At 30.1% G+C, this 22,124-nt stretch overlaps 1 protein-coding gene across 1 annotated transcript in view; it reads right to left on the bottom strand.

Annotated features, from left to right (window-relative positions):
• Positions 1–10,568: 10,568 nt before the first annotated feature.
• Positions 10,569–22,124, bottom strand: part of LOC100200011 (protein adenylyltransferase SelO, mitochondrial) — a 29,934-nt gene continuing 18,378 nt past the window's right edge. The window contains exons 8-15 of the mRNA XM_065810792.1: positions 21,779–21,902; positions 15,508–15,693; positions 14,540–14,620; positions 13,453–13,641; positions 13,327–13,372; positions 12,926–12,969; positions 11,003–11,069; positions 10,569–10,893 (exon numbers count right to left, since the gene is read on the bottom strand). Of these exons, the coding sequence (XP_065666864.1) occupies positions 10,771–10,893; positions 11,003–11,069; positions 12,926–12,969; positions 13,327–13,372; positions 13,453–13,641; positions 14,540–14,620; positions 15,508–15,693; positions 21,779–21,902 (860 nt within the window). The 3' untranslated portion in view covers positions 10,569–10,770. The remainder of the gene's footprint in view (positions 10,894–11,002; positions 11,070–12,925; positions 12,970–13,326; positions 13,373–13,452; positions 13,642–14,539; positions 14,621–15,507; positions 15,694–21,778; positions 21,903–22,124) is intronic.

Raw genomic sequence — 22,124 nt, 5'->3', positions numbered from 1 at the left:
AAATATTATCGATTGCAGTTGCAGAACTTTTTGTTACCATAGTTGGTTTATTTATAACTGGTAAAATATTATATTTAAAAAGCATTTAAAAAACATATTTTGTTTTTGGAAATTTTTTATAAGTCAGAGCGTTCAAATTTATGTCACCAGCAATATACAAACTTTTTTTTTCTTTATTTGTTTTTAGGACCGTATTTTTAATAAAATCTTCAAAGCATTCAATTTTACCATTCGGCGGTCGGTATACGCACCCAATTACAATGTTTTTGTCTTTGTCACTAATTATTTAAATGAATAGACTTTCATAATTAAGATTTGATGAGCATACACAGTTTGTAGATTTTTGACCTAACCCCAACGAAAACAGTCGGAAAAAACTTTTTTAGGGATGATAGTACATACCAATAGGAGTTCATAGCAATAAATCTTAAAATCAGGGATTACCGTCCATAGGACTTTTTTGCGTTTAAAGTTCTAAATTAGAGTGAAAGTTAGTTTCCTTTATTTTCCGAATTCAATAATTTGTTTTACAAAAAACTTTATAAAACAAAAAATGTTCTACATAAAATTCTAAACAACTCTTATCTTATTCATATTTTCCAAAATTTGATTAGTTTTCCTTGAAAAAACATTTTTCTATAAGTTCGAATATTCTTCTTCAACTTCATTGGGTTTGGCTCGTTCTCACTTGATTCTTTGACATTTTTGTTCTTTCTTGTTACCTTTCCTTCAGTTCTAGAGGAAACAAAAAAAAGCTTTGGATTATTCTTTGAAATCATTTTTGATCTGGGTTTTCCCCCAAGTTTACGTTTTTTTTTTAGATGCAACTTAGCAATCTGTAGCTATAACTTACCATTGACTTACTGAGACTAGATTTTTTTGCTATTGTATTCAATGACACAAGAGAGGAGATGCTTGGAATAATCAGGATTCTCTGGATTTCTTTTGTATCTGTCCCAGAAGGACTTGAAATTTGAGTGAAGAGCCTCAGTTGCTTGTTCGCTGAAAAGCCCTAGTCCCATATTTTTTCTCTTGATGAACTGAGGAACATGATGAAAGACAGCATGTACTTTGGGAGTAATAGAGACTGGAAGATTAATGTAGCTCTGTTTAAAGCTTTCAATTTTTGCTTCAAAATCAGGATCCAAAGTGGTTTCAAAATAAGATGTAACAACATCTTTGAACAGAGACAAAGTTTCAATAAATCCATCGGCCTGTTTGAAGTGCTTTTGCTCTGCAATTTGCTTTAAGCAATCTAATCCTCTCAGCAGCTTAAGGCAATCATTTCCATTAAAATGGCCCCCATGGAATGGTTGAATAGAAAGGTGCAGTATGGTTGGCCATTGCTTTGCATCTGGCCAAAGATCGCAGAGGTTTTTGAAAAGATGGTTGACCACACCAAGAAGTAGATGAAGCTCCATAGGTGGGATGGCTTCCAGCACAAGCTTGTCATCATGAAAATCAAGCAAGGGCAGATGAACAACATTTTTGAAATCTCTCGACTTGCAAATGTCACCGCCTGATTTCATGAACTCTGCGAATTGCTTCCGAATTTGACCGAAGGTTCTTGGATGGCCACATCTGATGAGGTTTGTGTTCTCTGCCTCACACCGGCAGCAAGGGTGTTTGCTACTATGTGATTGAATTCCACAGAGAATGTTAGCAAGCTTCAAATAACAGGAAATAACCAAAGAGTCTAGCAAAGACTTCTCATGGATTTTGATGAGACCAAAAATCTGCTTGACATTCTGGTAAGTTTCAGGTGTGTCTTGAGAGAGAGCAACAAGCATTTGGTGCTTGACACTTGTTGCTTTGGCTGAAAGTGGAGAAGTTAGTTTCATGTTTTTTTGAACAGGACTTTGTGGCTCCAACTCATTCTTTTCCAGTTCAATGTGAGTGAAACTGACCTTCAAAAATGATCCACCTCCATCTATTCCCAGCTTCAAGATGACTGAATCTCCCAAGTTTCTTGAAACTTGTACGTTGACACTGAGGTCAATGAGACTATGGCAGTGCACAACCTCCCTGGTCTGGTTGTCTTCTGACAGGTTCATGCCGCTAATTGTAAAGTGGTCTGCTACTTTTTGTCCTGCCTGAGCAAATTTCAGTTGAAAGTTGGGTTCTACCAACCGTAAGGGACTGATTTGATTCAAAATGGAGCCAAGCTTTCGCATACCATTATTGGAGAGTCCAGTGTTTTGCTGAATGTGAACCATATCCTGAGTAGAAAGCGGGGTTTTGAACAGCTGTTGTGCTACTGATGCCCCTCTTCGCAGTGGAATGGCTTTGCCTCCAGCTTGTTGAGTTAGACGAATTGTTCCATTAGGAGATGAATCTTTTGAAGCAATAACTGCTGAAGCTACTAGCTCTGCGCCCTTTCCATCAGCTTCAGCAATTTTTTTCAAATTTTCATAACGAGTCCCCGGTGTGCAGTTGTGAGGGAGTCCACGACCAATTAATGAAAGACATTTGGTGCATCTCTTTTCAACGCTCTGGTTTTCAGGCTTGATTGATTTTCAGAGGAGTCCTCAAGTTTGTTCAGAGGATGTTGCTCCTTTCCTCTCAGTTTACCTATTTGGCAGATCAAACAATCACAAATAAGCGATGAGCGAGTTGAAGGCTTTTTTGAGATGTTCTGAAAGTTGAAAAGTGTTGGAACTTTTTTCATGGAGCCATCCAATTTTCCAAGTTGAAATCTGCAGTTGACACAAGTTCTTAATGGAACTCTGTAATCATTGAAGTCTAAATCAGGTTCAATGAATTGAAGAATCTTTTCCTTTGCTGCAACTGTCAGTTCTCTATCACTTTTTTTCATGCACACAACACATACAGATTTTCTGCATTCATCATGTGTTTTTGATGCATTAGGCATTTTGATCGTATTGAGTCAAAAGTTAAAGCTTAGTCAAGCTTTTCAAGTGCCATATCCCAAAACAAAGCGTTGTTTTTCCGTGCGACTAGATGAGATCGTCAAAAAATCGTTTTTCAGTGTGACACGATGGTTGTAAAAGATATTTTTTCAGCGTGACATAATGGTAGACAAAATGCCGATTTTTTGGCTCGAATTTTGAAGGTTAAAAACGCGTTTTTGTGAAAATATGAATAAGATAAGAGTTGTTTAGAATTTTATGTAGAACATTTTTTGTTTTATAAAGTTTTTTGCAAAACTAATTATTGAATTCGGAAAATAAAGAAAACTAACTTTCACTCTAATTTAGAACTTTAAACGCAAAAAAGTCCCACGGACGGTAATCCCTGATTTTAAGATTCATTGCTATGAACTCCTATTGGTATGTACTATCATCCCTCAAAAGGATTTTTCCGGGTGTTTTCGTTGGGGTTAGGTCAAAAATCTACAAACTGTGCATAATTTATTTTTTAATTTGTATGAATATAACTCTAAAACATATATACCAACGCTCCTCTGTTTTTATTACTTCCTCGCGGTTGACTAATAAGTTTATAATTAATTTATTAATATATTACCATTTGACTGCGAATCAAATTATGTTAGAAATATTAACTCTTTGTATATAAAATTCTCAATCGTTATTCGCTCCCTAGCGGATTATAAAACGTGGTTCAAAGTAAACTCATAAATTTGTCATTTTTTGAAATTAAATTGTCGTTATTTCAAATACGTAACTCTAATTGCTCTCTAGTTGATTGTAAAACGTGATGCAATGCAAACACATAAAGTCTATTGGGAATTCGAAACGCTAATTTCTCCCTAGTGGTTTGAAAAAACTCTTTTAAAAAGCTTGCGCAAACGATGAGCAAAATCATTATTCTGATTGTGGTGTAAACAATACTAATAAATCAATATTAAAATATGGATAAAACCGCATTACTTAACTTATTGATGGTCTCGTATGGAAATGCTCATCCCAATAAAAAAAAGGCTAATATCCAGAAAGAAGTCCATAGTATATGGAATTCATTAAAAGAAGAGAAACTGGTGCATAAGGACCTAGAATCAAGAATAATGTATTTAATCAATTTATTTAATGAAAAGGCAATGAATTTCAAGAGCAAGCAATTATCATTTTGGGCCAATACTCTAAACAGTCTGCCCCCACGTATACTCCACTTGAATTTGACAAGAATTCCTCACAGTTTGTTGAGCCCACCAGTGAGCGATCTGTTATTGATGATCAACAAAGTGCATTAACTTTGAGTTTGTCGACCACGAAAAATCAAAAAAATGCAAGAATAGTGGCTCAAGATCGACTCAATTCTGAGATTGCAGCTTTAAATTGTGAAGTTGCTCGACTGAAGACTAGAAAGAGAAGTTAATTCATTGCTGACACTTGCTTTCATTTATTAATATTACTGTTGTTGTTGGATGATTTGAAAAAGAAAAAGAAAAAACTAGCTCATCTATGTAAAAACTGGCAAAAAAAAAGTCAAATAGAAGAAAACTAGAGAACTGAAAAAAGCTAGAATGGAGGAAATCTGCTTGAAGAATCCAGAAGTCAAAGAAAAACTAAAAATCAGAAAGAAACCTGGTCGACCGTCATTAGAAGTAGATCAACCTTTTCATTTGAAAGCGATTATGGATATTGCTCTCCATGGTTCGTCCGCTGATGAAAGACGTCGGTCAGAGGTTCTTCGGGTAATGATAGCTTAGCTATGTTTGTTAATATTGTATTTGTTAGATTTTTACTCTTAATTAGTACTTGCACTATTGTAATATTGAAATGTTAACAACTAATTTCAAGATTTGATTTGAATATAATTTACGAAATAAATCTCGTTTTTTGTAAAAAAGTTAATTATATCCAAATATATTTCTTTATTATTTAGAGCATTAAAACTCTCGACGAATTGACATCCGAGATGAACAAAATTGGATTTGCAATCAGCAAGAGCGCCCTCTATACTCATCTACTTCCGAGAAGTTACGGAACATTAGATAGCAAAAGGGACGTCAAAACAGTCCCTGTTAGATTGATCAGTCCTCAGAATGAATCTCATTTAAAACATGTTGATGGACTCTTTTGCAGTTCAACTATAAAATATGTGGAAGAAGTTTGTTCTATTTTAGGGCCAGATGAAGTGTATTTCATTAGCCAAGACGACAAGGCTAGAGTGCCAATTGAAATCAACCAAAAAACAGACGCCGTTGTTGATGCATTTGGAGTACCGGGTAATTCTCCCGGACCACGACTGGGTCGTGGCTGCTAAACACAAGCTTAAACCATCTGTATACGCTGCAATTACGATCAAAAAAGATGGTCTCGGAAAAACAGATGCTGTTACTTATTCTGGACCTACCTACATTGCTGTTCGATCAGGAAAATACGCATCCTCGACCGCCTTCGCTCATCGATTAGACTTTCAGCGGCTCTTGGATATCAAAGAATTTGACTCAATTACCAGAGATCCTCAAACTAATACGGTTAAGCTTATCGTTGTGTTTAGCATCGATGGAGGACCCGACGAAAATCCCAGATACCAGAAAGTAATTGAAATCGGGATTTACCATCCCTTAAAGAATAACCTTGATGCTCTTTTCATCATGACGAACGCTCCAGGCCGCAGTGCATTCAACAGAGCTTTGCGACGAATGGCACCTCTAAGTAAAGAATTATCTGGGGTGATTCTTCCGGACGAACATTACGGAACTCATCTTGATTCTCAAGGTAATTACATTGACAAAAGTTAATTTGTAAAAATATTAATATAATTTTTAACCTATAATAACCAACATATCTTTTTAAATCAGGCAGGACAATAGATGAAAATTTAGAAAAACAGAACTTTGGTTTTGCTGGACATGCTTTGGCTGATATTTGGTCTGATCAACAAATTGACAGTTATCCAACCATTGCAGAGTATATTGATCCAGACAAATCAGAGCTAGAGTCAAGGAGCCTTTTATTACAAGATCAACGTTGGATTGCCGATCATCTTCGTAGAAGTCAATATTTTATTTAACAAATTGTGAAATGTGAAAATCGTCGTTGTTGTCGGACTATTAGAAGCTCTTACTTTACTCTAATTAGAGCAAGATTTTTTCCGCCACCTGTCCCTGTCAACCAAGCGAGAGACGGACTCAAAGCAGTAGACGTCTCAGAAGGATCAAAAGAATTGTTTCCATCATCCGTCTTTATGCTCATCGCATCAAACATTGAAAGTATTCTTCCTCGTACTGCCAAAGGATTTCCAATTTTGCCGTATGATGCGTTTTGTCCATCAATTCAGTCTAGCCTAGCTAATAGAATTTGTAAAAAGTGCAATATCTACCTCTCTTGCCTCTCAAGCTATGTTGAAAAAGCACGCTTCAATCCATTCTGCTATAACACTCCCTCAAATCAAAAGGGTTCAACCTGTTCGTATCGCTGCCAAGCGTCAGACAGAATATTTGGAAGTCATCACCTTGCAGAAGAGTTCGGAAACAGCTGAATGGTTAGATGAAAATAAAGTTGACTCAACGAATTTGATTGTACCTCAAGAATACGATATCCTTTTAGAGCGCGGAGAGCATTCGCTACCTATTATTTCAATCAATGATCACTTCAAAAACCCATAGGAATATTATATTAAAGATATATAATACTATTTGCTTAGTTGAATATTTAATGAGATATCGACTATTATATAATATAATTTGATGAGATCTACTATTATATAAATGTATAATTTAGTCAGAAAAAAATCAATGGTTTTTAAGCATTTTTATTGTTTTTTAGGGTGAGGAGTACACTAAAACTGACATCATATATATGGGGGGGAGGGGGGGGGGGGGGTTGGCCAAAAATTGACAGTTTGACAATGGGGGGAGGGGGAGTCGAAAAATTGAGAAAAAACACTAACATCATTTATGGATGACCCCTTTATAAAGCAAAACGAGTCTACGTTTAAGTGCCGCCACGAAATAAAAACTTCAGTATTCATGTGCGTTTGTATATATATACATATATATATATATATATATATATATATATATATATATATATATATATATATATATATATATATATATATATATATATACACTTTGGGGTGGCCATTCCATTTGCTCAACACCATCATCGTGTAAGAAATCGCAAACTCGCTCAGCTTTACGGCAAGGTGCATTATCATGTTGAAAGATTAAGGAAAATCTTCTGCCATAAAGCTTTCTGACTGTAGGTAGCATGTGATTTCTTAACGCTTGAAGGTATTGGTCTTGATTTATGTTGTCTCTGTAACGGTAACAAATTAACAAATTCTGTAAAATGAACTAAGTTTGTGGTCGGACACATAACTTGTTTCCACCACTGTTTACATATATATAGTAGAATGTCAAAAACTGATTAGAAATTTCTGAAGTGTATAAAATGAAAAAAATTGATAATTTTCTACCAATTTATTATTACTCTGCTCTTTTAAGAACATTGTGCACTCTATTTTAAGTGTGTGTGTGTGTGTCTATATATATATGTATATATACACACACGTAGTAGTAGTAGTAGTAGTAGTAGCAGTAGTAGTAGTAGTAGTAGTAGTAGTAGTAGTAGTAGTAGTAGTAGTAGTAGTAGTAGTAGTAGTAGTAGTAGTAGTAATAGTAGGAGCAGTAGTAGTAGTAGTAGAAAAATGCTGCAACAGGTTTCCCTGTATAACCTACAGGTTATGGCAGCCTTATCTACTTCATATTCTAATTTTATTTTATAAAATAAAAAATTTACATAGACATATAGTTTGAAGTACAAGTTTGTACTTTATTGTTTTTCCTGTTGTTTTTTTTCGATACTTATGGGGATTATTTGAAATTTCCGCATCGAGCTGAGCCTTGAAATTGTTAACAGACGAAGCGATACAACTGACGGCAATGCATTCCAATGATTCACTATTCGATTTATAAAAAACTGGAGTCTTTTATGACATATGACGGTACGAAGGTATTAAATGGGTAGCTTTTCTTTGTACTTTCTTGATTTTATGAATATCTATTCTTAACGATAGATTGCTGGCTGCTACCGCGAATTTTAGATGAGATCGTACAAAGGCTGTGTATAGAATTTTAAGTAGTTGCGGAGTCATGTGATTGAAAGTACGATACAACATGCCTAATACACGGTTGGCTTTATTCGTTGCATAAGCTAAGTTGTTATGCCATTTCAAGTTTGGCGTAATCACAATGCCCAAATCACGTTCGGCTAAAGTCGATGCTAGTTCGACACTGTTATTGTTATTTATTACCTGGCATTGAGTAAACATAAAAACTGTTTGTTTTAGCATGTGCATTATTTAACACTTATCGGTATTGAGTTTCATTTCCCAGGTATTACACCATTCGACTATGTTGTAGATATTAGTTTGAAGTTTTTGTGAAGCTAATGGGTGGTCTAAACGGGCCAGCAGTTTTGTGTCATCAGCATACAGTTTACACGGATGGCTAACGATATCGGATATATCGTTCTCGAAAATAATAAAAAGTATAGGACTTAAGACGGATCCTTGAGGGACGCCACTAAAACCTCTAGCCACAAGGATACATAATCGACCATCACAATTCGTTGAAACCACAGGGGTAAAAACAATTTTATTCAATTCAGCAGATTTCCAGTAAAACCATATGCCTCGAGTTTGTGAATTAATCTCTTGCGGGGAACCATATCGAACGCTTTACTGAAATCTATAAATGCTACGTCCATAGATACCTTGTCATAATGCTTTTGACATCACGTCAATTGACTCCAACAAATTAGTCACACACACTTTTTTATTGACGAAACCATGTTGATTTTTTGAAATAAGCCTTTGTTTGACCAAATGATTGACCATAGTGTCACGTAATATTTTCTCCATCACTTTACATACAAATGATGTTAAGGATATAGGTTGGTAAATTGCCTGGGTCGAGTCTGCTTCCTTTTTTCGTGTGTATAGTTTGTTGAAATGAATCTTTTATGCACGTTTATTAAAAAAAATATTTTTTATAGTTAAAGAAATTTTTTAGGTGGTTTTTGGTGACATTATCACCAACATGAACTTTGTGACTTCATCATCAGCATTTTTTAGGGTTTTTTTTTTTTTATAAAGTTAAAAAAAATTGCTTTTTACAATAAAATTATAAATATAATAGACCCAAACAGATAAATATTTTGCATTATAAACGATTAATATAATAGATAAATAATAGATAAATATTATGGATAAAAAAAACAGGATAATAACTTATGTTTTATGCTTCTTTATCTTATCCATTATATTTATCTTTTGTCTCTTTATGCGTCTGAAAATACTGGACAATAAACATGGATGCAGATAAATGACATAAATAAACCCTAAGGTACAGGGTTATTCCAACGCAAATATCTAATTTAGCAATTTAAATTACAAAAAAATTTTGCGATTCGATTGTTTACTTAAATAAAGGAAATCCTTTTAAAAACTGTTATTTAATTGTATACCTAAAGTCACGTATTTAAAAAAAAACACTATTAATAAAAATATGTTTTCTTTAATCGGCCAACATCACCTAAACAGTCGAAATGTTTATGATGGATTTGTTTAAAAAAACTTTTTGTTTTATAATGTATTACGTCAGACTAAAACATCGTACTATAAAAGTTGTCCTCGAGGGGTTCCTCAAGGTTCTATCCTTGGTCCTATACTTTTTTTAATTTACATTACCACCTCCCAGAAATTCTCAAGGCGGAATTGTTCGCTGATGATACTATCATTTATTCTTGTCTTGATAAGAAGCCAACCCTCTCTGATTGCTTGGAGGGGGATTTGAGCTCAAAAAAGATCTCACTTTTGCTACAGCATGTGGCTCTAAATGGCTGGCGAACTTTAATTAAAATGAAACTCAATTTTATTCAGGTAATCGTTATCGTAATAATCTAGATCTTCCTGTATTTATGAACGGTAATGTACTCGATGAGTCATCTACTCTTCATCTTCTAGAATTAAATCTTACCTCCGACCTTTCTTAGAAACCATATATCAAATCGATAGCAAAATTAGCACCTGCTAAGGTTGCATCTCTCTATCAAGCTCGCCACTATCTTACTCAGGATTCTATTCTTCATCCCTATAAATCTCAAGCCCGTTTTTGTATGGAATGCTATATCTGGGGCAGATCTTCCAATGATGCCCTTTCTTTTTTTGACAAAGTGGAAAAATTCATTGTAAACATAGTTGGACCTGCTCTTGCAGCCAACCTCCAACCATTATCACATTGTCGTAATGTTGCTTCTCTTTCTCATTCTACAGATACTATAATGGGCACTGCTCTAAAGAGCTAGCGTCTCTTGTACCATCTACTAAAACTCATTCTCGTGTTACTCTCACTCAATTAAGTCTCATCCTTTTACTGTGACTGTTCCTAAGTGCTCCAAAAATTTTAATTCGGCTAGTTTTTTCCCTCGAACATCAGTGTTTTGGAATTCGCTTCCTTCATCTTGTTTTTCTGATTCTAATAATTTTCAATCTTTTAAGTCGTCTGTTAACTGTTATCTTGCTCTATAAATTTCATTTTTCTCTTCCAGTAACTTCAAACTCTAATTTGCTTGCAGCCTTGTTGGAAGTGAAGATGTTGAGAAAAAAAACAAAACAAAAAAAACAACAACACGTTATCAAAAGTTAAAAATGTTTATATATACACATATTAATATAAGTCAGATTTACAAAATCATGTAGACAGCACGATTTAATCGTTTCGTTGAATACTTTCATAAAAATCTGAACAAAGCTTTACAACGACATACTAAATCTTTCGTTAAGTAAATTCTGTGCTCATACTTTGAACTCAAATTTCTTAACGGTTTACGAAGATCACGTGACTCTTAAACGACAAGCCGAAGCTGGGGCGGCATTGTCGTACTTGGTCATGGCAATTTGTGATTCATATAAATCTTTAAGATAAGGTTTTCTTAACAGTTGTAACAATTCACGCACCTAGCAATAACATAAACTTTTGCATAAATTTTAAAAATGTTGTGCTCTGAAGGATCTTACAAAACTTTTAATTAATTTGAATCTTCATAAAAATCAAAAAACTATTTACTTTAGTATAATCCCCTCTCTCAGCATCTTCAATTGCCTCTTGCGCCAAATGATTTCTTAATATAAACCTTGAAAAACAATTTCTCAGTATTAACGTAGAACGATGAGATTTAATTAGATTTAAAAAATTATTAATTAACTTAGAAAAGTGATTTTATAAATGTAAACCTAGAAATTTTTTTTTATAGGTTTATACGAAAAGTTATAAATAATTTCCTATAATATAATTATAATATAAATAATAATATATAAATAATTTCCTATAATATTCCTTCATACAAGCTAGAAACAAAAAACTTAAGGAAAATTATTTTTATATTATATTTAAACAAAAATGTTATAATAATTAATAACCTAAAATAATAATAGTTTATAGAAGAATAAGTTGATGAAATCTGAACAAAATAAAAAAGGTTAAAAAAAAAAAATGCCGAAAAATGCTTTTACAATAATGTAGAAAAAAACTTAAAAAAACAATTTCTCATACAAATAACCGAGAAGCCATTTGTCTTTAAACTAGCTTAACCGAAATTTATCTTCTTGACAAATCTTTTTATATTTATCATAGTCCTTTTTTATTTCGTCTTAACAAAGATAATAAAAATTATTGTTTAAAGGTACTTAGAACCAAAGTTCTTGTTTTGTGAGCTAATTTTGAAAGTTTTAAATATTGGTTGATATGGACTCGATATAGAGCACAAAAAAATACTATGCAACTATCATTACATATCATTAAATTATAAAAAAAATTGAATTGCTATTGGCGAATATCTACAACTCTCGTTATATTTTAAAAAGTTTTTTTTTTTAATACATCTCCACTTTCAACAAGGTTGCAAGCAATCACTGTTAGAGTAGGAAGTTACTGGAAGAGAAAAGATAAAGTTTATAAAGCAAGATAATGATTAAAATATGACTTGAAAGATTACAAATTATATGAAACAGGAAAACAAGATGAAGGGAGCGAATTCCCAAGAACTGGTGTTCGACGAAAAAAACTAGACGAATATGAATTTTTGAAGTACTTAGAAAGAATCACAGTAAACGGATGAGACTTAATCAAATGACGAGTAACACGAGAATGAATTTTAGTAAATGGCACTAAAGAGACGCTAACTCTTTAGAGCAACACCCATTATAGTACTTAAAATTGTGTTAAAATTGATTTTTTGCATATTAAACTAGTGTCATTCCTTTTTTTTACTAAAGTGAAATATAACTAAACAAAAATTATACTAAATAAAATTGCAGTTAAGCTTTTTGACTGTACACAGTTTCATTACTTGGTATTTACTATTACCAAGTAACTCTTTATTCTTTTCATAACAAAGAATGTCATTCTACAACTACATCATTCCAAACGTTACACTTTTTCTTTGGATCACAAAGAAAAGCAAAAAATTTTAAACAAAAACCTGATTTGTTAAACAAAGTAGAATTTATTAATAAATCTTGTTTTTATTAAAAAAAAAATCAATCTTAACATTCGAAGTGTTAAGAGAGCAATAAAGTAAAGAAATTTAAATATTAGTCTAGAAAAAATTTAAAAAATTGATCTAGAAAGAAATGTAATGTCTAGAAAGCAAGCTGGTGACAACTTGAATCAAAAATTTGCATGTGAGACTTACAAAGATAAATTTGTTCAAAAAATAACTGGAATTCTAAGTAAGCAACTTAGCTATATCATTAAAACTAAAACACGTTTTAAACAAATTTTAACACCTTTTAAAACATCTTTTAATTCAACTTTCCATCACTAATCAATAAAAATTTTGCGATTCATCAAATGTTAATCTCAGTGATAGATTGTAAGTTAATCTCACTTATTGATTGAAAGTTAATCTCACTGATGTTTATTCACAAATCATATCATTAATAAAAACTATTTTAAAAATTTTCAAAACTATCAAATTAATAAAATAACCTTGGATTCACAGATAGCATCAATTGTTTGCGATTTTCTTCATACTGAAAAAAAACAAACAAAAAAACAAAAAACATAATTAATACAAGCAAAGAAAAAAATCAGGAATATATATTTTTTTACAAATATAGAAGTTAGCACTAGGCAAATTATTTAGTTGATTTAAATGATTTAAATTGCAATGATATTGATAATTTGAACTCACACTAGATGATATGAATTCGCACTAGATTTAGCAAATTAAAGTACACTACTTTGATAACATTTTTACTACACCCTGATCTTTACTACACCCTGAACTGTTTTTATGTTAATAAAAAACCATTATAAAAAAATAAATAGTCTATTAAAAATAATGATTAAAAACCTTTTTACCTTTTCAAATAAAACTGAACATTTACCTCCTCTAATGAAACTGAACCTTCACTTTCAGACATTATTCTTTCTCTAAATTTTGAGAACTGCTTTATAAAGGGATGTTGAATAATATAAATAAAATTAAAAAAAAAAAAAAAAACACAACAGACCTATAAGATTTCAACCAATCTTTCCACAAATTTCTATCATTTATAATTTTTTCTTCGTGAGTTAAGTTTTTAATAACATCTTGTTCTTCATATTGTTGAACAATAGCTTGAAGTTCACTCATCTCCAGTCCTACTCGAGACAGTATATTGGGATTTCTATGTGCCATATCTATAATCATTTTCACATGACTAAAAAAAATCATTATAAACATTTTCGCATGATTAAAACAAACGATTATAAATTTATTCACATGATTAAAAATAATGATTACTCGGCGTAGATAAGGCGATTTACAAATTATTCAAATTCTTTTATTTAAAATTAGCATGATTTTATCAGCGTATTATGTACAAACAAGAGCTTTAGATGTTATAACTTTTTTGCTTTAGGTTTTTTTAATATTTAAAGAAACTCTTCTTTTTTTAAATAGTTTTCAAAACCTTTTACTACCCGTAATAGTGAACCTAAAGAACCCCATTTTGGAGTCTTTAGATCAATTCCGCTCATCGGCGTTAACATGAATTTAGGTAAAATCTTTTGAAAAAGTGCCTTAATTTACTATAGATCCTAGTTCTAATTGGTTCTGACGTATATTAACTATATAAAGTTGTCAAAACACAATATTTCTATCGATTTTCTCAAAAAATATTAAAATTCCGACCAAGCTTATAATTAAGAAAAATTGCAAATAAACAATCAGAACAGATCAAATTATTAAACTATAATATTCATTTTACCTAAAAAACGTATTTATTTAAAATCTTATTCAAATTTGAACAAGTGATTGTGATTTTAAGAAGATTTAAAAAAAAAAGAAAAAAAAAGAATCTTCGGTCTGGGTTTTTTTCGCTATAAACAATTATATTTTATTATACCGCAAAATTTATCATTTTAATTTTTTTCGGCTTTTCATAATCACAGACCTGATCATTTAACGGAAATATGTCGTAGTCAACAAAATATCATACAGCCGCTATAATATTTTAAAATTACCTCAACTACACCAAGTATTAACATTTTCGTGTTACAAAAACGAAAGTTTATAATCATTTTTTATATATAAAAAAAAAGAATTCAGAAAAAAACCTAATGTTAGCAGTAGTTATATGATTTGCTTTAAAACTTTCTGCATCTTGACATTGCGCAACAATTTCCTTAACTATTTCACTAAAAAACAAGTAACTCACCTATTCACTGAAAAATCAATATTTCATTAAACCACTTACTATAGAAATTAATTCACTAAAAATAAAATTGCTATGTAGAGCAGCACATAAAAACAGAAGAAAACAAGTTGAATCAAGAGTATTTAAATATATATATATATATATATATATATATATATATATATATATATATCTATATATATATATCTCCCGAACTATAGTAAGACTAGAGTAAAAAATTTTTACTTTAGTCTTACTATAGCGAGTTTTAAAATTCTTATTTTTAACTAGCAAATTATGGGTTTTATCGACTCTAATCACAAAATTATAAGTTATATCAAGTCTAATTACAAAATTTGTGCAATTGTTGCCAAACAATTTTTAACATGTATAATAAAAATATTTTATTTACAGTCAGAAAAGCCAAAACATTAGTAAAGCCAATCAGAAGTTAACACATTACAAAACTCATCAAAAACATTTGTTAACATTATTGAGAAATTGATTTTTTTTTTTTTTTAAATTATTAAAAATTGTAATCGTAGTGTATGGTTTCATTTAACATAGAACATTAAAATAAGGCATTATCATAATGGAAATAAATACAAACTCTAATCAATTACAAATATTACATAAACAAATCTCATTAATATATTACTTTTACATCACTCATTTTTTTTAGTAAAAAAAAAATAGTATTGCATATTTGTGCTATGTGTATATAAAGATATAAAAAAATTATTTACAAAAAAAATCACCTGTCATTCTGCTTCAACAGCGAGACACCAGATAGTATGAGAAAAGTATTTGTAAAAAAAATCACCTGTCATTCTGCTTCAACAGCGAGACACCAGATAGTATGAGAAAAGTATTTGTAAAAAAAATCACCTGTCATTCTGCTTCAACAGCGAGACACCAGATAGTATGAGAAAAGTATTTGTAAAATCAGAAGCTGATTGTTGCATGGTATACAAAAGATTTTGTATCAACTTTTCGTCATTGACATTGATTGTTTTTAAACCAAGTTTTTCTCTCATGCCTTTGTAATAAGACTCTTTAAACTCACTGTCATATCTAAAAAAATTAAAATATCAAGTTACTTTATATTATTTTATTTTATAAAGTTTTTTAACCACTTTATTACAGCTCTCTTAGTTTCTAAAGTTAAAAAGATTTAATTAAATATGAATTTACTGTTTCCCTTGTGTTCTACTTGAGTTCATAACTTAAAAGCATTTTTTTAAGAAAGTACACAAAAAAATTTAAGATAATATCACCGAGTAAATCTAATTTCATCTACTTGTTAATTTTTTTCTTGAAATTTATTTCATCTAGAAATTTTATATTATAGAATCCAGAACCATGTGATTTCGTTTAATACATTTAATACATGTGATTTTGCTTAATACATCTGAACAAACAAAAAAAACTTTAAACTAAATTTTTTCAAGTTATGACAGAGTTATTTTTTTAATTGAATTTAACTCCTAAAGACTCCAGAAGTCACTACAATTGAGGAGGACACTCAATTTTATTTTATTTTTATTTTATATAATTTTAAGACTCCAGAAGTCACTACAGTTAAGGAGGATACTCAAGTTAATTTGCTTTGCAACTCACTAAACCCTGAACTCTGAAAAACGAACCTTGTTAAACATGGCTGCTGCACAGAGTAACAGTTTGAGTGCGATACTTAGCATAGGGTGGATTTGAACCTTGAACTACTTGATCAGGAGCCAAATATTTTACCACTAGTCTGTATGCAGTACAAAATATAATACATAAAAAAGTATTGAAAATGTTGATCTCACTGACATATAAAACTCCTTTTAAAAAATAGTATAAAGCCATTATTGTCCAATAATTTAGGAATGAGTCACGATAACCAGTGGACTTGGAATATAATAAGCAAACAATAACTAATCAAATAAAATTTTCTTTATCTGGTGACAACAGATAACAGAAAAAAGATCAAAATAACTAAACCTTTTATCATTGGCCATAACTAAATATAATTAAAATGATATTTATATTTCCCCTACTTAAATTGTCAAGTAGATCGTCCGGTCATCAGTCAATGACCGCCCGAAATGACTAAAATTGCTATTTTGACCTCCCAGAATGAATTCTTGCCGGTCATGTTTGACTGGTTGAAAAAAAAATCAGAGTTTTGAAAAACAAGGTTTTACAAATAATCATCATGTAAAGGATTGTCCATAAATTACGTAATGCTATATTTATTTTATAAACAGAAGTATTTTTTACGCGACAAATATCATTAAACTTAATGTGCTATTTTGATTTTTTACTTAAGGCTCTGCAAAGGAAAACTTTTGATCTTTTTTTCTTTGTTTATTAGTGATATTTAGCATTGCGTAATTTATGGACGATCCCTAATTTGAAAAATGCATATACTAAAATTTGATAACATTATTTAAATTTTTTGAAACTTTAAAATATATGTTATTTTTATAAAAATATAAAAATATATAATAATTGCTGTATTTAACTAAGAACATTTTTTTTTTTTAATTTTTTCATTTTTTCATAAATATTTGCTGCAAATGTAATGAATGATTTATAGATAAATTTAAATTATCTGTAATAGGATTCTTGAAAATATATATTTTGTAAAATCTTGTTTTATGTAACATTAGTAATTTTGATAGTAGAGTTTCATATAACGATTTATAATGATAATATAATGATTATAAAACAAAATAGTAATAAGTTTAAATAATATCTACGCACAAGAGTTGATAACTTTATTAATAACTAATTAACATTAGCTAGATAAAAAATTATTTTATTTCTCTGCTTATTAAAATCAGAGATTTTAAATTAAATTACTTGGATATTAACTAACTGAATGAAAATCTGTACGCGCGTGAGTTATTTAAAGCTATTAACATTTGCAGGTAATTTGAACGTTAGTTACTTGCGAGTTTAAATTTTAAAAATGCATTTTTTTAATCTAAAATTCTTTTTAAAAGAATATGGTTTTGTAAATTTTTAAACATTTAGTTATTTTTGTGTGTATAAGTTTCAGTAAGAACTATTACTAAGATGAAATTTAAACAAAGAAAAATTTGACTGCCCAGTAAAACAACAATTGACTGTCAATTACATGTGTTAGCTGGTCAATTACATGTGTTAGCTGGTCGAATATACGGTCGAACTTAGGTTTTTAAGATTAAAAGATTAACATCATTTTTTTTTTTTTTTTTTATAAAAACATTGCCACAATATCACAATGGTTTTCACAATGTGAAAACTATTAGCATAAAATGTCATAAAAAATGAGTTTTGTTTAGAATCTTGTTTTTTGTATACAAAATTAAAGTAACTGATTTATATTTAAAACCATTACTATTTTGATATCTCTATAAAGATATAGGTTTTTTTGAGACCCAGGTTGATATTCTTTTGGAAACAAACATTTCAGTTACATAAGACCCATTGAGATTTCACCTAAAGACAAAGCTAAATAGTTTGCTAAGAACTTTTCATTAATATCATCTTTCAATTCCACTAGTTGCTTTCTACCTGATATAGCAGACAAACAGGTTGAACACTCCAGCTTCTGTATCTAAAGTGATTTCTTAAAGATTCTTCTACAGCTTGTGATCCAGACAACATACCTGTTATAATCTTGCAGAAATGTTTTTCCAGAGCTGTCGTCTATACTTTCAAAACTATTAAACAAGTGATTATCAGAGTCTCGTTTTCCAGCCTGCTGGAAAGCAACATCTGTTATCCCTATTTTCAAAAAATATACTATAATGATATAAATACTATGATGGGCACTCCACTAAAATTCATTCTCGTGTTACTCGTCATTCAATTAAGTCTCATCCTTTTACTGTGACTGTTCCTAAGTGCTCCTAAAAATTTTTTTCATTTGGAACTTGCTCCCTTTATTTTGTTTTCCTTATTCATATAATTTGCAATCCTTTCAGTAGTCTGTTAATCAGTATCTTGTTTAATAAACTTTATCTTTTCTCTTACAGTAACTTCCAATTAATAGTGGTTGCTAGCAGCCTTGTTGAAAGTGAAGATATAAAAAAAAAAAAATCCAGACAAAAAGGCTAGGAGAAATTAAACCAGACTTAAATAGCCCCTGCCAAATGGGCTCTTTATTAAAAGCTGTTGCCTCAATAATAAAACTCATCTTGAGAAAAACTGCAATTCAGCTAATTTCTAGTAAAAGCCTTTAAGTCAAAAAATTTAGGGTTAAGCAAAAAACTTTTGAAGATTGGTCTCACACCCTTTTTTTATCTAATAGACTGGTGTAGACATAACCTATTACACTCTTTCCTGCATAGGATAATTAACACTGCATGTTTTTGACTTATCTTATGCGTTTATGCCTGTGCCTGCTTGCTAGTAGCTATCCAACTCTTCATGCTATTTCCTAATGTTGGTACAGCTTTAAGACTCAATTTAATGATTTATAGAAGCTGATTCTAGAAGCTGATTTAAGAAGCTTATTCCAGTTCCACAGCTGTAAACTATTAGATTATACCATCATTTACTAAAATATCAGAATATATCATACTTGTTTTTTTCCCACCTTTTTTACCGATATAATTTCTAAATAAATTAAACAAGCCCTTTCTCTTTATCACTCTGTAAGCATTGATGTTATTAGTAAATTCTGTAAATATTGATGTTATTGGTGAATTTAATACTTAATATACTGAATGACTCAAATACCACTGACCTTGCTGGTTCTAAAGCTCAAAGGTTTTGTCTTTCTTAAACTCTCACTCGGGTACTTTGTGACTTATTTTACAGACAACCCTATTCACTTACACTTCACTTGATTTGTATCTTGTTTCTGACTCTAGGTTGTGCTAAGTTTCTTCTTCATCCAGATTAGGAGACTTGTATTATGAAATGATCTCACTAAAAATAAAACTTTTATTTACATTACTTTATCATTGCACTTTCTACTACTACCTTAGACTGACAGAGATTCTTTTAATAAATTTTTTTGTTATGGTTCGTGGGCTAATGCATTTCCTCTCTCTAATATTTTATTTCTTATACATGGACCTAATCTTATTGTCTATCCTAACTGTAAGGAAAAATATTAACAACGAACTTTTCCTTTAGTTCATCTTTTGAATGACCACGCTCACTCTTCCTGTCATCCCAAAGAAACAAGTTCATTTATTTTTAGACAACCAAATCACTTCTGCTTTCGTTGTTAAACTTATTTTCCACTTAAAATCTTCTATAACTTGTGTTCCAGACAACATTTCTGTCACAGTCTACCAAAATTGAATTTTGTAATTGCAGTAGCAAGGGAATTTTAACCTTAACAAATCTCAGTTGTTTACTATAAATAATTATTGCATTATTGATGATATTCTTATATTAATGAATGGCAACAACAATACAGACTCTTATATTATAACAATAGACTCTGACTTCTACTTTACATCAACTTGGATTATCATTCTCTACTGACGTCTAATAGCAACTATATATACAATTCATACAAAGTATAGGTAGCTTCTTTCTTGTTCATAATTTTTACTACTGATTCCATTCTTAACTGTATGTAATAATGTTGTCATATTTGAGTTGGTTTTTCTAATGATGCTTTTTCTCTTTTAGACAAGCCCCAAAATTGAATTTTAAATATTTTTGGACTTGGTCTAGGTGGTAATGCATCATTTGCTAATGCATCAACATTTTTATATATATCCTTAAAGTTAAGATAAAAAAAGAATAGGACTTTAAACTACATAGTCTTAACTAATTAGCTAGAGAAAATATTGTTTTTTTGTTTACGCACTCATAAAAAAATAATAAACTGCTTAAAGCATACTGAATTAAAAATTAAATATAAGAAAAATATAAAAACATCAAAAACAAAATAAAAAGAAATAAAAGTTACAGTAAAATAAGATATTTATATAAACTTGCCTACAAACTAAATTTTTAATTTAGATGCTGTTACGCTGCTAAGAAAAAATTGCTGACAGAAGACTCTGACACAAATAGTATGATACTGACAAATAAAAGACTTTCATGCATAATAGGAGAGTAGAAAAAAAAAAAAAAGGAAAAGAAAAGAAGAATTTACACTATTTCATACTGAAACAAAACGAAACTTTTTATGAAGATGTTGACTAATGAATGAAATAATTCAACTTGCTGCTGATGTTGTATCAATAAAATTAACTTTCATTGCTTGAATATGTGATAATATGCAATGTTTATTTAATGTCAAAATAGCTGCCATAAATGGTGGGATGTGCTAAATGAAAGTTGGATCATATCGTTTTCTTAAGAACATGAGTTTAACAGTAATAAAAGTACTTATGCAGTTTAAATATTATAAATAAATAAAGTTAAATGATATTAGTTAAAAGATAAATGTATATTATATATACATATATCTAAATAAAGCACAACAAGTGATAATGTACTTGGTGTATCTTCTAAAATAGGTACTGCATGTGGTGTAACATGCAAAATAGGTTTAGCAAGTGATGTGATTTTTAAGAGTACCGCAAGTTACTAAAAGTCAAGAAAAAACTGTATAAACTCATTCTTAAATTATCAAAAATTATTTCTTGTTAACAAAATTTTCAACAGTGTGCTGTTTCAAATTAAGTCTTTATTTTGAAACAGCAAACTGTTTTAGGTACTTAACTATATATTTTTATCAAGTTTTATCTGAAGGATTTTAAGATTGGTTTAACCTGGATTGAAATTATATACAACCATCATTTTTATATTACTACTATTGGCTGATTATAGCAGCCCCTCAATACAATACAAATAAGCAAGTATTTATAATATTTAATTTTTTTTTTATATTAGGGTACAGAAGTATGGATATTAAACATAAAAAATAGTGGTGCAGCTCTCCTACCAGAAGTAACAGAGTACCAGAGGTAGCAGAGCAAAACTTAAAAATTGTTTTGTAAATTACAGTAATACATTACAGTAATAACAGATTTTATTTAGAACTTTTTTTAAGGAAATTTTTTTTTAAAATTTAGTTAGATAACAATAATAAAAAATGAAACAAATAAAAAAATTACAAAATAAAAATAATATCAAAACCTTATTTATTGATACTTTTGATTTATTGGTACTTTTTTTAATGATTTTTACTTACATTTACTTACATACTTACATTTCATTAATAATTTCTTTTGTTTTATCTAAAGGAACAGCATTTTTTATGGCTTCTGCAAGTTTTAATAAATTCCATTTACATATTTCGGGCTGCTTTTTATAACTGTATCTACCATTTGTGTCTAAAAGAATAAAATATTAAAAAAGTAAATCTAAAATTTTTTTTTTCATATCAAAAAGAATTTTTTTTGAATAATAATTTAAAGGCAACTTAGGTATAACTACCAATAAAAAAAAAAGTTTTTACATTTTTGAGAAATATAAAATATGTTGTACAATTTTGTAATATATTTTAAATTGGATATAAAATACGATGCACTTTATTAACAAATATTTTGATTAAG

This window comes from Hydra vulgaris, chromosome 11, assembly GCF_038396675.1.
Source record: "Hydra vulgaris chromosome 11, alternate assembly HydraT2T_AEP".
Classification (NCBI taxonomy): Eukaryota; Metazoa; Cnidaria; class Hydrozoa; order Anthoathecata; family Hydridae; genus Hydra; species Hydra vulgaris.
This window is presented reverse-complemented; position numbering and strand designations above follow the sequence as displayed.